This window comes from Salmo trutta, chromosome 14 (assembly GCF_901001165.1).
Source record: "Salmo trutta chromosome 14, fSalTru1.1, whole genome shotgun sequence".
Lineage (NCBI taxonomy): Eukaryota > Metazoa > Chordata > Actinopteri > Salmoniformes > Salmonidae > Salmo > Salmo trutta.
In genome coordinates, this window is record NC_042970.1 from 60,095,587 (window position 1) to 60,110,461 (window position 14,875).

Sequence of the window (14,875 nt, forward strand, 5' to 3'; positions counted from 1 at the left end):
ATCTTCGATTGGTGAAAAAGACATAAGAACCTTATAGAGTAGAGGGATTTATTTTTGTAAATCCAGATGTGTAATGTAAAAAGATCTGTCTTGTGAAGTGACTGCAGAGGATGCAGTATGGGCTATTGCAGGTGGAAGACGGGCATTGTGCCTACTCAAGCGAGTCAGGGTCATTTCTCACACAGGAGATCATTATTGCACAGTGCGGCAGAATGGGTCCCATGCAGCAGGGCTGGGTTTCAGATCGATCAGGGGAAGGGAGAGGCTGTGAGAGGGGTGGAGAGACAACAAAAGGGTAATAAAGAGAAAGAGATAATGGGAAGAAGATGGCGAGAGAGACTGGTGATGACAGACAATACCCACCTAGTGTTTAATCAGCCTAGGGTGGAGAGGTGGTACACATAGGATTCAATGGAGGCTGCTGAGGAGAGGACAGCTCATTATATTGGCTGAACGGAGCGAATGGAATGGCATCAACCATGCGTTTGATACTATTCCACTGATACTGCTCCAGCCATTACCACGAGCCTGTCCTCCCCGAATAAGGTGCCACCAACCTCCTGTGATAGGATTTGTCTTTTGATCAAAAAGTTGGTGTTACTTATCTTGTTAATAGTTATGTACTTTGTAGTAGTCATCGTAGCACAACATGGAAGTGGTGGTATGTGGTAGTAGGTACTGTATTGTAGTAGTAAAGTATTGCCCAATACTATACAATGAGGGAATATGATTGTAGTGTGTTTTATCCCTTTTGGCTGGCTTCCACCATGATGTCCTGGCAACATTGCTAGGCTCTGCTTTGACTTTGCCTTTTAGAGGATAATTGTCTGGCATTGGTGGTTAATATTATGAATCCTGAACTATCTGATCAGCCAGTCAGAGAAGTATGGGTTTACCTATCTAGGGTCTAGTTCTTCTCAAGGTTTTTCTTTACTCCAGTCGCCTTTTGCTCTTTGTGGATTTGAGGCCCATGCTTTTTTTCCCCGACCACTTCATTTGTAAAAAGTGATATACACATGAAAATTAATTGATTGAATGACTGATTACGAATTGAAATTCTTGGCACATGGACAGTGATCGAACTAGTGACTGTCTCTCTGTAACATTATATTCCCAGAGCTCGTGCGTTAATCTATTAATCACTTTTTGTGCAAAGCCCCTTGCTGCTGTACTCAACTGCAATACTGGAGGTCTTTCACACTTCCTGTTTCTAACCTTGACCTTCTGAATTCTGGTACAGAAGGGAATAATTTAAAAACAAATCTGTTTCATGGTAAAGCCGAAGAGGATCTGACCATTGCCCTGAAGGAGTCCCCCCCACTCACCTCCTAGGTTACTTCCCCTTCTGAAATGTCATGTTTTTTTACTTTATGCAAATCTCAAGGGCCTTGGTTTGTGCAATGAGATTTGGAAACAATTAACATCAGTAAGGGGCAGTATTTCTAACTTTAGATCTGTGGGTTTGACAAACATTTTCCTGCAAGTCTCCCATTCACATCAATGAATGATTCACGTGAAAGTAATGCATGCTTTCCCATACTTGGAATGGGACCCCAACTATCTAGATAAAGCATTTATGAATTGGTAAGTTGATAGGACTGCGAAACGTTACAGGGGCGAGGAGTGGGGTTGAATGAGTCATCCATAACTATTTAATTAATATGATGTAACAGTTAAATAAAGGTGATATCAAAGATTCATACATATTTGACATCCATCTTGCAGGCACTCTAAGACAAGTTGAAAGCAGCTCTCTTGTCAAATGTAGAAAATGTATGCACTCACTGTACTGTATGTCGCTTTGGATAAAAGTGACATTTATATATACTATGCATTTCCACTTCTCTCACCTCAGATTATGCTGCAATGTCAATAGTTGCATTGCCATTTACTTTTTAAAACTAGTAATCGACAGCCTTGGAGACATTTGATCATGTGTCATTTAATTTGGTTTAGAAACTGGCATGAAATTAAGTTTCCAAAATAAATTCAGATTGCATATCTCAGTAGCTCTGCTAAGAAAGAGCTCATTTCATTTTGTAAAGATAGATCCACAATGGATATGTTCCTAATTATTCCCTTTTCACAACCGATCTGAGTAAACCACCCAACAAAAATAAACTACACAAGTAGGAAGCTATTTAAATTCTTGTTGGTGAATCTGGTCCAGTCTCTCCAGAGTGTATGGTTCATTCATTAAACATAAACCACGTTTCCAACCACGGTTTCTATGCAAGTCATACTGTGTAAAAAAAAACACAAAAAAAACATGAGAGCTGTGATGGAAACAGGAAGTTTCGGTACAATTTTATACATGGCAACAGATAATTTGTTTGTTTGACATGGTTGGATCTTTTTGTGTTAGTAAAATTAATTATGCGAGAAATGGCTGTGGAAATGCTTTTATGCGCAAATATTGATATAATAACCATATCAAAGTAAACTTGGAGTCGCGATGACATGGTGTGTGGTCCTCCCACTACAACTTAAATGCGATGGAAACACATTAGACATATTTTTATTCATTACATCTAAACTTAAGTGAAGAGTACATTTTGTGTGCACTACGTCATCACACACACATTTTTATCTGCAACAAGTCACTTTGGTGGAAAATTTGCATATTTTTGAATATTCTCATGAAAATCTGTCACCAATTAGATGGAAACCTATCTACTGTGTCAATTATGCAATCAATTTATTTCTGAAATCAATATGACTTATTATACTCATCAATATTTGACCTTATCGACATTCACTGTCTAAATGCCTAATCAGCTCGCGTTAATGCAAAAGGACTATGAAAAATGGCGCTTGTCGACAGACATCAAAAGCTATCATAATGGTTCTCCAGAATTGGCCCATCAACTGGTGTGTTACTGATTTCCATGGGCATAACCTACAGAAATGGGCCTCACGACCCTATGGCGGAACCAGGGTCGTGTTCATTAGGGCACACGATAGAAAACAACAATGAGCGTTTCTAATTGGACAGGTCCAGGTAGTTCTTCAATTTGGTGCCTAATGATCACTGCCCTGTATCATACCTAACAGCAGGTTATAGCATTAGCCAAATCAATCCCTCTGGTTGCCTAAACTGAAAAGGACGGTGGATCAGTGGTTGCCTAAAGAGGCTTATGCACCTGAAAGCTTTTCTAGACTAAACAAAGCAATAACCTTGATGACAGCGAGAAACCGCATGCACCACGGCTAAGGGTGCAGATTGTGACTAACCATAATAGGATATGCTGTAAAAGTGAGCCATCGTATTAGTCAACATGACCTCTATTGCCTCTATACTCAAGTTTGAATTGGATGATGACGTCAAGGACAGAGGATTGCATCTTGATGAAGCAACAGCACCTTCTGATGAATAAGTTATGTCCTCCTCGTGAATATGCTGTGTTTTCTCCAGCGAAGTTGAATCAATTTCAGTACTTGATTTTTTTTTATAGAAAATGCTGTGGGTTTTCAGTGATGTTCTTGGTTTACAAGTTTGAGGTTCTGAGTGTTTGAGTGGGTGTAAAGAGTCAATGAAGAAACGCTCTCATTGCTACCATGGTTAAAGTCTAGAAGCTTAAGACATAGCGGGCCATTTGTTAAAAAATGCAACATTGAAAAATGATCTATGAATCTGCATCATTAATAATAATCTGTCAAATTATGCATTTGTAATATACTATTCAAACACCATGATGATTGTCATATTGTAACGATCCTCGCTAATGAGCCCACCTTACAAGTCCCCCTAAGTGAGCTAACCCTATTGGAGCAATGCGTAGCGTGTCTTTAATACAAGCGACCTGGGTTCTATAATACTTTGACAAGGCTGATGGAGCATAGTGTAGTTGATACTTTGTTTAGAGGCCTTGTATTTTTACAGGTAAGGAACAAGTCAGTAACAGGTTAAATTACAGACAAACAAAAGAGAGACAAGGACATTTTGATAAAAATGGAGGACAAGGTGAATCCATTATTAAGAAATTATTCAACATTTGTCAAATATCACTTTGTGCAATTACTTGTCCCTGGAAGGAAATATTAAGACCGGGAACTGGCCACTTCCTCTTGGTCCAAGAAAGTTCTTTTAAGACACATTCCACAGAGAATCAATTATGGTTTAACCTCGTCCCCAGATATTGCGAGCATTGGCCGGATGTGTCTGGGAAAGAGATTAACTATGGTGAAACAGCAAGCCCAGCGTCACAAATGAAGCGTGGAACACCCAGTACAACTGACTCGGCATGATGAAGGTACACTCAGCAATGACATCAGTTTTGGCAGATTGTTGTTGTTTATGCCTGTAAGGCAGAAGTCATTTCATTTATGCTGCTGTTGATGTCTAGACAAAAGTTACCCCACTCTGTTTGATGATGAAATATTGCTGAGTCTATCTTTTAAGCAGTTCCCATAAAGATAAGGTGCCACACCCACCAAAAAAGCAATCTTTGAGAAAGATCAATTGAGGTTGACGCGTCAGCTTTTTTTATATAAATAAGAGCACTATTCATTGAGGGAGATGCCATCACCTTTCCTTTTATTAACTACAGGACACAGAGAGATCTCTGTCCCAATATTCTTAAATAGTTCTCGTTTCCCTCCAGACCACTGTTCGGAAAGGACTGGATAGGTGAAAAATAAATAACTTAGGAGTCTATCCAATCTTTTTTGCCAATCAATAAGCTATTGGAGACTATTGAGACACAGAGAGAGAGCAATGCTCCCGGGCAGCTTACCCTCTTTCTGAGGTTATAGGTGAGCAGCAGGTTGCGGGAGAAGTGGTTGGAGAAGGCCGTGTAGAACTCCAGAACTTTCTGCAGAGCTTCACGCTTGATGACGTGGAGGTCGCAGTAAGTCAAGGCCCGAACGTTGGCGCAAGCCTGGGCTAGGGTCACCTCCTTCCAGAAGACGTCCCCAAACACATCTCCCTTTCCTGTGAAGATACAAAATGGGGGATAGAACGGGGAGAGATAAGTAGTGAGGTGAATGATAACAAGGGAAACCCCATCCACAATGATATGAATCTAACTGCCATGAAGCTAATCTTGCAGCCTTTCATGGTAATACAAAGTCAAAAGCCCAAGGTCATACTTCTATGCTGAAATGTTCTTCAATGCAAACTGCCTGTACAATGTGAACACACACAAAAAAAAGAACATTGTAAATGTTGTAAATGAGTGCGTTACGTAACTGGTATTTAAAAAATATCTAGTTTGAGACCAACAGGGGAAAATGATACACAGTGCATTTGCGATACCAATTGTAGAAGCCTTGTCACCTACAAGGCAAACAGACGCTGTACTGAATTGTAAACAACATATTCCAGCTCTTACTAATGAAAAGTTGCATCCCTCACTTCACTGAGCTTCTACTTTTCTGGAAACAGATCTAAAAAATATTAGCTAAGACTCCATAAGCCATGGTTATTAACACATATGCAGACTTTTTGGTTTTCACACATGAAAATGCAAATCTGTCCCTTTCCAGTGTCCAAATTGGATTGATGAAATGCATCAGACAGCTTATGGGAGCTTTTGGAGTTACAGTGCAGCTTTGTGAATAAAATAGACTGGGGGGGAAAAAATATACTGAACAAAAATATAAATGCAACATGTAAAGTGTTGGTCCCATGTTTCATAAGCTGAGATAAAAGATCCCAGAAATTTTCCATACACACAAAAAGCTTATTTCTATCAAATGTTGTGCACACATTTGTTTATATACCTATTAATGAGCATTTCTCCTTTGCCAAGATAGTCCATACACCTGACAGGTGCAACTTGTGGTGGACAATAAAAGGCCACTATAAAATGTGCAGTTCTGTCACACAACACAATGTCACAAATGTCTCAAGTTTTGAGGGAGTGTGCAATTTGCATGCTGACTGCAGGAATGTCCACCAGAGCTGTTGCAAGATAATTGAATGTTTATTTCTCTACCATAAGCCGCCTCCAACATTGTTTGAGAATTTGTCAGTACATTCAACCAGCCACACAACTACAGGCCACGTGTAACCACGCCAGCCTAGGACATCCACATCCAACTTCTTCACCTGCGGGATCGTCTGAGACCAGCCACTCGGATAGCTGATAAAACGGAGGAGTATTGCTGTCTGTAAAACGGCCCTTTTGTGGGGGAAAACTCAATCTGATTGGCTGATGGTAATGGCTCACATCCACACCATTATCCCAGAAACCCTAGACCCACTCCAATTTGCATACCGCCCAAACAGATCCACAGATGATGCAATCTCTATCGCACCCCACACTGCTCTTTCCCACCTGGACAAAAGGAACACTTATGTGAGAATGCTATTCATTGACTAAAGCTCAGCGTTCAACACCATAGTACCCTCAAAGCTCATCACTAAGCTAAGGATCCTGGGACTAAACACCTCCCTCTGCAACTGGATCCTGGACTTCCTGACAGGCCGCCCCCAGATGGGTAGGTAGCAACACATCTGCCACGCTGATCCTCAACACTGAAGCTCCCCAGGGGTGCGTGCTCAGTCCCCTTCTGTATTCCCTGTTCACCCAGGACTGCATGGCCAGGCACGACTCCAACACCATCATTAAGTTTGCAGACGACACAACAGTGGTAGGCCTGATCACCGACAATGACGAGACAGCCTATAGGGAGGAGGTCAGAGACCTGGCCGGGTGGTGCCAGAATAACAACATATCCCTCAACATAACCAAGACTAAGGAGATGATTGTGGACTACAGGAAAAGGAGGACCAAGCACGCCCCCATTCTCATCGACGGGCAGTAGTGGAGCAGGTTGAGAGCTTCAAGTTCCTTGGTGTCCACATCAACAACAAACTAGAATGGTCCAAACACACCAAGACAGTTGTGAAGAGGGCACGACAAAGCCTATTCCTCCTCAGGAAACTAAAAAGATTTGGCATTGGTCCTGAGATCCTCAAAAGATTCTACAGCTGCAACATCGAGAGCATCCTAACTGGTTGCATCACTGCCTGGTACGGCAATTGCTTGGCCTCTGACCGCAAGGCACTACAGAGGGTAGTGCGTACGGCCCAGTACATCACTGGGGATAAGCTGCCTGCCATCCAGGACCTCTACACCAGGTGGTGTCAGAGGAAGGCCCTAAAAATTGTCAAAGACCCCAGCCACCCCAGTCATAGACTGTTCTCTCTACTACCGCATGGGAAGCGGTGCCGGAGTGCCAAGTCTAGGACAAAAAGGCTTCTCAACAGTTTTTACCCCCAAGCCATAAGACTCCGGAACAGGTAATCAAATGGCTACCCGGACTATTTGCATTGTGTGCCCCCCAACCCCTCTTTTTTACGCTGCTGGTACTCTCTGTTTATCATATATGCATAGTCACTTTAACTATACATTCATGTACATACTACCTCAATTGGGCCGACCAACCAGTGCTCCCGCACATTGGCTAACCGGGCTATCTGCATTGTGTCCCACCCTCCACCCGCCAATCCCCTCTTTTACGCTACTGCTACTCTCTGTTCATCATATATGCATAGTCACTTTAACCATATCTACATGTACATACTACCTCAATCAGCCCGACTAACCGGTGTCTGTATGTAGCCTCGCTACTGTATATAGCCTGACTTTTTACTGTTGTTTTATTTCTTTACCTACCTATTGTTCACCTAATACCTTTTTTGCATTATTGGTTAGAGCCTGTAAGTAAGAATTTCACTGTAAGGTCTACACCTGTTGTATTCGGCGCACGTGACAAACTTTGATTTGATCTACCCGCTCCAAAGTGGGTAGGCCTGTGCAAACCATACATTAGGGCCTTATGCATTTATTTCAATTGACTGATTTCCTTATATTAACTAACAGTAAAAATCATTTAAATTGTTGCATGTTGTGTTTATATTTTTGTTCAGTATAGATAGTACTTTTTATTTTAAAAACATGATATTTATGATTGAAGTTTACTGTTTGGGACCAACCGGTCACTCACTCACCACAAACTGTATACAGCTTTCAACGATGTTTGAACATTAAGGGTTATTTGCATGTGGAAATGTTGCTTAATGCCTGCTAGTTGTATGTATTTTGGTGCTTCTACACCTCCATTGCTTGCTGTTTGGGTTTTTAGGCTGGGTTTCTGTACAGCACTTTGAGATATCAGCTGATGTAAGAAGGGCTATTTAAATAAATTTGATTTGATGTAGATTTCCGCCTAAATAAATAATTACTTTTGGGTAAGTCCTTCATGAGATGGCCAAAAACAATAAGTAGTAATGCTCCAAGAAAGATCAAAATCTCACCTTTTCTAGTAAAAATGTATTGCTGAGGTGTACTCACTTTTGAAGACACAAGCTCAATTACATGAAAATATGGAATATTATATGATTTAGTTCCTATTCAACAAACTTAATGAATAGGGCTTGAAATGACTTACATGCTTTCTTAATATAGTAACAACCAATTTAGAAAAACGACTACTAAGAGTTCACCTTATAACTGTTAAATGGATATGATCATATTTAGTGACACCATTTGGAACCATTTCATAGAACTGGCGACAGAAAATGTTCTGCCCTGTGTCCTCTGAGAGACGCAGAGAGACGCCATTCACACACCAGCCGACTCGTTACAACTTTAGCTTTAATATTTAGTCTGTCTGTGATGAACACAAAGTGGGTATGTTTCACATCTACAAGTAATGTTTGTTTTTCATTAAACACGAAATAGAACCATTTGTGTTTGTCGAAGAGCAATTGGAATACTTTCTTTCAGCACGGAATCTTCTTAGCTCTCCAGTGGTATATGGCATGTCAGAGTGCGACGGCACGGTACTTATACTCCCGCCACCGCAAGAAGCAGGCCTTTAGCCGAGTGTATGGTGTCTACAGGTAGATTTATAAGTGAAAATGGCGGTCGGAAGCAGTACCAGAACCACGATACTCCCAACTTTAGGGGAGTTTACATCCAAGAGTTAACGCGTCAATCAGCTGTAGAAACAATAACAAAGTGACCTCCCCTCCCGTTTCGGTAAAAATCTGAGAGATGGGGCTGGAGAAATGTTACCACTCAAATTCATAGACAAGCTATGGATGCAAGGACTGACCATCCATGATATAACACGTATAGTTTTAACCATGGTTAGAGGCTATATAGTGTTTGTTTGGATTTACTTTGTTTACAAACATTGAACTTAAACAAGCTTATATTTTGGGCGTGACAGTTGAACTAAGCTCATGAAGCATTTCTAAGTTATATTCTTCAAGAATAAATGGGTACATATCATTGATTTATAAGTCCAAAACTGAATGTAGCAACTTCTGATTGTTCCATTAAAGGGACATTTCACTCATAAATTAAAGTTGTCAGATGTTTTCAGGCCTTGAAAGTAATGTCAAGATGAAATAACCCACAATATCGGTTAATGGAAAAGATAAGCACTGTCTCATTTCCTGGTTTCATTCGGTGCTTGACTTTTCCATTCATTTGGGGTGGAGGAATACAGCTGGATGTACACACCCGACGTTGTCACGTGGTTTCATCTTGACATTAGATTACTTTAGAGGTCTGAAAACATTTCACAAACTTTGATTTGAAAATGACATTCATGTTCCTTTTAGATTAATTAACAGACAAACAGTTTGTAATTATATCACCATGGCTTGCTTTTTGGGAGACTTTCTGTCCTTGGATGATATTTGAGGGGATATGTAGAAAAATGAGTATGACAAGTCAAATTTAATCGACTCAAGCCATATCTGGCACAAATTGCTTTAATGACAGGTTACTCATCTTTCGCCAATCCGCTCCTCAGACTCTCCATCTCTCGTAGTGGGAATAGGACTAGTGTTAATATTCACAGTGTCAATAAGACTATGTTAATCTCCTCTTCCCATTGGGTTAGTATATCTACGTTTCAATTCACATTACATCCTTGCCTTACCTTTCGTTGTGGCTGGCAATGCAACATTCTTGGTCGACAGCTCAAATATACCGTAAATATCACAGTAGCACTTGCCAGTAAGCACAAACTATTTAACAATCAGAGCAACTTTTCTTCTAAAACAAACTGCAATGTTGAATAATGCTACAATCCACAAGCATGTGCGGACAAAGGATTTATTTTCTCATCCGTACACATTAAATTAGCTGACAATACAGAGCGAACTCCTGCTAACTAACATTAACATGCTCCATGATCAAGTAACGTTAGCATTAGAATAATGAAAGTTTACCCCTCCCAAACGAATATAAAAGTAAAGTAACGTTATCATACAGTGTCATTCATATTATAATATAGGCTACACAGCTAGATAACATTAGCTAAGTAAACAAAATAATTTCTGCACTCTTACAAACGTGCTGGCAATAGCGGAACGCTGACGTTTAGCTGAACCATAGCTAGATAGGAGCTCTTAGGCTTACACTAGCTACCATATTAAAAATACCTTAGAACAAACCAGGCTTAATTTGATCAATATTATGGAAGTCATTATATTAGGTGTTTGGCCGAAGCCGAAAAAACGTGAACTTTATCAATCCCTGTTGAGGGATGATCAGATTATTTTGTATATGACCGTAAAACATTTTTATGATGACTATAACATTTGTTGGCACCTTCAATTCTTGCATATTTTCTCAAATGAAGTATATTTCACCATTCTGTCTGCTCAGGCAAATTTGCCGAAATGCTAAACATGGAACCAAATCAGAACTCCCGTACATACCCCTTGTGATGACGGCAGCCAATGGCCTGCATCTATCTACGATGTAAACACAGCCTCTGGTGAAAACACGAGCTGCTGTCTGACGAAGAGGAACATAGCTCCCAAATACTGAAATAAGATAAATATCTATTTAAGTGCACTTGAAATATGCAAAATGCAATATGAGTTGTCTTGATCGTATAAAGAGGTAACTCCGTTGACCATTTAGCCAATTTATTGAAAGCTAGCCAGTGTTACAGTTTGACTAGCCTAGCCAGCTACTGTAAATTCCCATTTGTGTTTCATTAGCTATCTCTCTGTCAGTGAATTCAATTTTTCAATCAAGGTTTGGCCTGATTATATGTCTAATTTCATATTACTAGCTGCATGCTCAAAGAAACATTTACTGTGCGTAGAAACCCAAATAAAAGCATGCAGATAGAAAGATGTGTGTGTGTGTGTGTAACGGCTTGTCTGTGGTGTGGCGGAAAGAAGCGCAGGAAGCAGCGAACACTGTGTGGTAATTTTAATAAAACCACATGTACAAAATAAAAGGTCTCCCAACAACAGGGAAAATACAATCGACAAGCGCAGTCGACACACAGAAGGACAATCCCGCACAATAGGGAGCGGGCCAGCTGAACTAAATAGCCCTCTTAATTGACTAACTCAGGGCAGGTGAGAAAACATAAAAAAAGGGAAAAACAAAAAGGGAATCGGTGGTAGCTAATAGGCCGGTGACGACGACCGCCGAGCGCCACCCGAGCAGGAGGGGGCGCCACCGTCGGTAGGAATCGTGACAGTGTGTCATGTATGCTAGAATGGAGATTTTAAAAAAGGACAGCTGCATATGCATATTAACCAAATACATATAGCATAGCCTACACACATAGCATACCTTGCAATACAATCTTCTCTAAAAACAGTTGTGCTCTGCAATAATATTCCTTAAACCAGACGAGTTCTCAAATAGCTGCTGCCCAATACCATGGTGGGCATGCATAATGTTGGATGCATTGGAATAATATAAGGTATGAACAATGATTTGTTTTAAATGTTTTTTATTTAACATTTATTTAACTAGGCAAGTCAGTTAAGAACAAATTCTGATTCACAATGAAGGCCTACCTGATAAAGAGCCTATAGGCTTATAGGAAATGAATGTTTGTTTCAAATACTAAAATGTCATGTGAACATCAGTATATTTAGGTGGTTTAAAGTATTAACTTTTCTACTAACCTTCTAAAGGTTGACCATGCCAAAATCTCCCCAATCCATCCATTATTCTACTAACTATGAGTGTGAGACATGTTTTCCATTATCTAAGTTTCATGCATATACTGTACATATGAACAAAGACTACCATTACAAATAGTGTTTCACCATTTATTGAGTACGGAGACAAATAGCAAATGTGTCTCAGGCCATATTTGAAGTATCTAAATATAGTGTAACCTACCAATCAAGTGACGTAGAGGTAACAGTCTTACAATGTTGCAGTCCAAAAATTAAAGCTTTACCATCTATGCCAAAAGTCTGGACCTCTGATGGAGACCATAGAACTGTCATCATGGCATGCTTCAGTATTCCCCCTTCTCTCTAGGAGCATTTGTTCGCCCAGGCCCCATAGGCGTATCGAAAGGATCCCACCCTGTCACCAATGTACAGTTGAAGTCGAAAGTTTACATACACCTTAGCCAAAAACATTTCATCTCAGTTTTTCACAATTCCTAACATTTAATCCTAGTAAAAATTACCTGTCTTAGGTCAGTTAGGATCACCACTTTATTTTAACAATGTCAAATGTCAGAATAATAGTAGAGCGAATTATTTATTTCAGATTTAATTTCTTTCATCACAATCCCAGTGGGTCAGAAGTTTACATACACTCAATTAGTATTTGGTAGCATTGCGTTTAACTTGGGTCAAACGTTTCAGGTAGCCTTCCACAAGCTTCCCACAATAAGTTGGGTGAATTTTGGCCCATTCCTCCTGACAGAGCTGGTGTAACTGAGTCAGATTTGTAGGCCTCCTTGCTCGCAAACGCTTTTTCAGTTCTGCCAACACAATTTCTATAGGATTGAGGTCAGGGCTTTGTGATGGCCTCTCCAATACCTTGACTTTGTTGTCCTTAAGCCATTTTGCCACAACTTTGGAAATATGCTTGGGGTCATTGTCCATTTGGAAGAACCATTTCCAACCAAGCTTTAACTTCCTGACCGATGTCTTGAGATGTTTCTTCAATATATCCACATAATTTTCTCTCCTCATGATGCCATCTATTTTGTGAAGTGCACCAGTCCCTCCTGCAGCAAAGCACCCCCACAACATGATGCAGCCACCCCCGTGCTTCACGGTTGGGATGGTGTTCTTCGGCTTGCAAGCATCCCCTTTTTCCTCCATAACGTAACGATAACATAACATAACGATGGTCCTTATGGCCAAACAGTTCTATTTTTGTTTTATCAGACCAGAGGACATTTGTCCCAAAAGTATGATCTTTGTCCCCATGTGCAGTTGCAAACCGTAGTCTGGCTTTTTATGGCGGTTTTGGAGCAGTGGCTTCTTCCTTGCTGAGCGACCTTTCAGGTTATGTTGATATAGGACTCATTTTACTGTGGATATAGATACTTTGTACCTGTTTCCTCCAGCATCTTCACAAGGTCCTTTTCTGTTGTTCTGGGATTGATTTGCACTTTTCGCACCAAAGTACGTTCATCTCTAGGAGACAGAATGCGTCTCCTTCCTGAGCGGTATCACGGCTGCGTGGTCCCATGGTGTTTATACTTGCGTACTCTTGTTTGTACGGACAAACGTGGTACCTTCAGGCGTTTGGAAATTGCTCCCAAGGATAAACCAGACTTGTGGAGGTCTACAATTAGTTTTTCTGAGGTCTTGGCTGATTTCTTTTGAGTTTCCCATGATGTCAAGCAAAGAGGCACTGAGTTTGAAGGTAGGCCTTGAAATACATCCACAGGTACACCTCCAATTGACTGAAATGATGTCAATTAGCCTATCAGAAGCTTATAATGCACAAAGTAGATGTCCTAACCGACTTGCCAAAACTATAGTTTGTTAACAAGAAATTTGTGGAGTGGCTGAAAAACAAGTTTTAATGACACCAACCTAAATGTATGTAAACTTCTGACTTCAACTGTAGCTGACGGATGTAGAGAGAGACAAGTGCCTTAGCAGAATGCACTCTAAAGCTTGTGTGGTCCAGAGACGAGAACTCTACCATCTATGGGGAAAGCCTGGGCTCCTGACTGGGGAAATAGAATTCTCCCCACTGCATGTTACAATATTAATCTATTTGTCACCTGTTAAACTGAATCTAAACTGAGATGTTCTAACAAGCACGTGTATCTGTAGTTGGTGTTCTTTAACTCTGAAATGCACTACACTGTGTAAGACAAAACCCACAAAGTAAAGACAACAGGCAAATGCATATGCGGTCTCAATGTCTAAATAGTGACAGCAAGGCTAGTTCAAACTGCAGTAGGATAGTTCTCCTCACAGGTGAGTGAATCCGCCCATGCTTGGTGAATGGCACGTGGTTGATCTCTTAGAGCAGGAAACAGGATAGCTGAGTAAATCATGTGAGACAAAAGTGAGAGACAAGAATGAATAAAACAAATCACAGCAAAGGAATGTAGTTTGTGAGCTAGAAAATAAACATCTTGACAGTCTGAGGCAGGGTGCTCTGCATTCATCCTCCAACTATTGACAGGGATAATGTGGCATTTCTTATTAATCAGTATGAATTAAATTAGTGGGTCCTGCCTTGATGACTGTATTAAATTTACACTACTAGTCCTATAGATTTTTGTAGTCTTAAATTATTACTTGAAATAAACTGATAGCTAAAATGCTCCTCATCTCAGAATGACATGCTAGCTAGTGATACAGCTATCTGCTTCTGCTAGCTAGCAACATATCTACTTGTTGTAACTAGCTAGCTAACTAGCAAGCTAGCTACATTACTAATGTTTCTGTGTTCTAAATTGGGAGTAATTTTACAGCTTGCATTGATGGTATCGTGTTTCTATAACTAAATAGTTCGATTTCAAAAAACACTTTACCTGATAGCAGTTTGTCGGACAGCGATCTCCCTCGAGCATTCACCATCCTTGGGTCAAGATGGTTTTCCAAGATGGCGTAGCAGTTCAGACGTCCTTTGTCCTCCTCTTGTCGTGTCCAGTGTAT

General features: G+C 40.4%; 1 protein-coding gene across 1 annotated transcript in view; it reads right to left on the bottom strand.

Annotated features, from left to right (window-relative positions):
• LOC115208504 (potassium voltage-gated channel subfamily H member 1-like) overlaps window positions 1-14,875 on the bottom strand; it is a 66,478-nt gene that overhangs the window by 8,840 nt on the left and 42,763 nt on the right. The window contains exon 11 of the mRNA XM_029776616.1: window positions 4,737-4,933. Within this exon, the coding sequence (XP_029632476.1) occupies window positions 4,737-4,933 (197 nt within the window). The remainder of the gene's footprint in view (window positions 1-4,736; window positions 4,934-14,875) is intronic.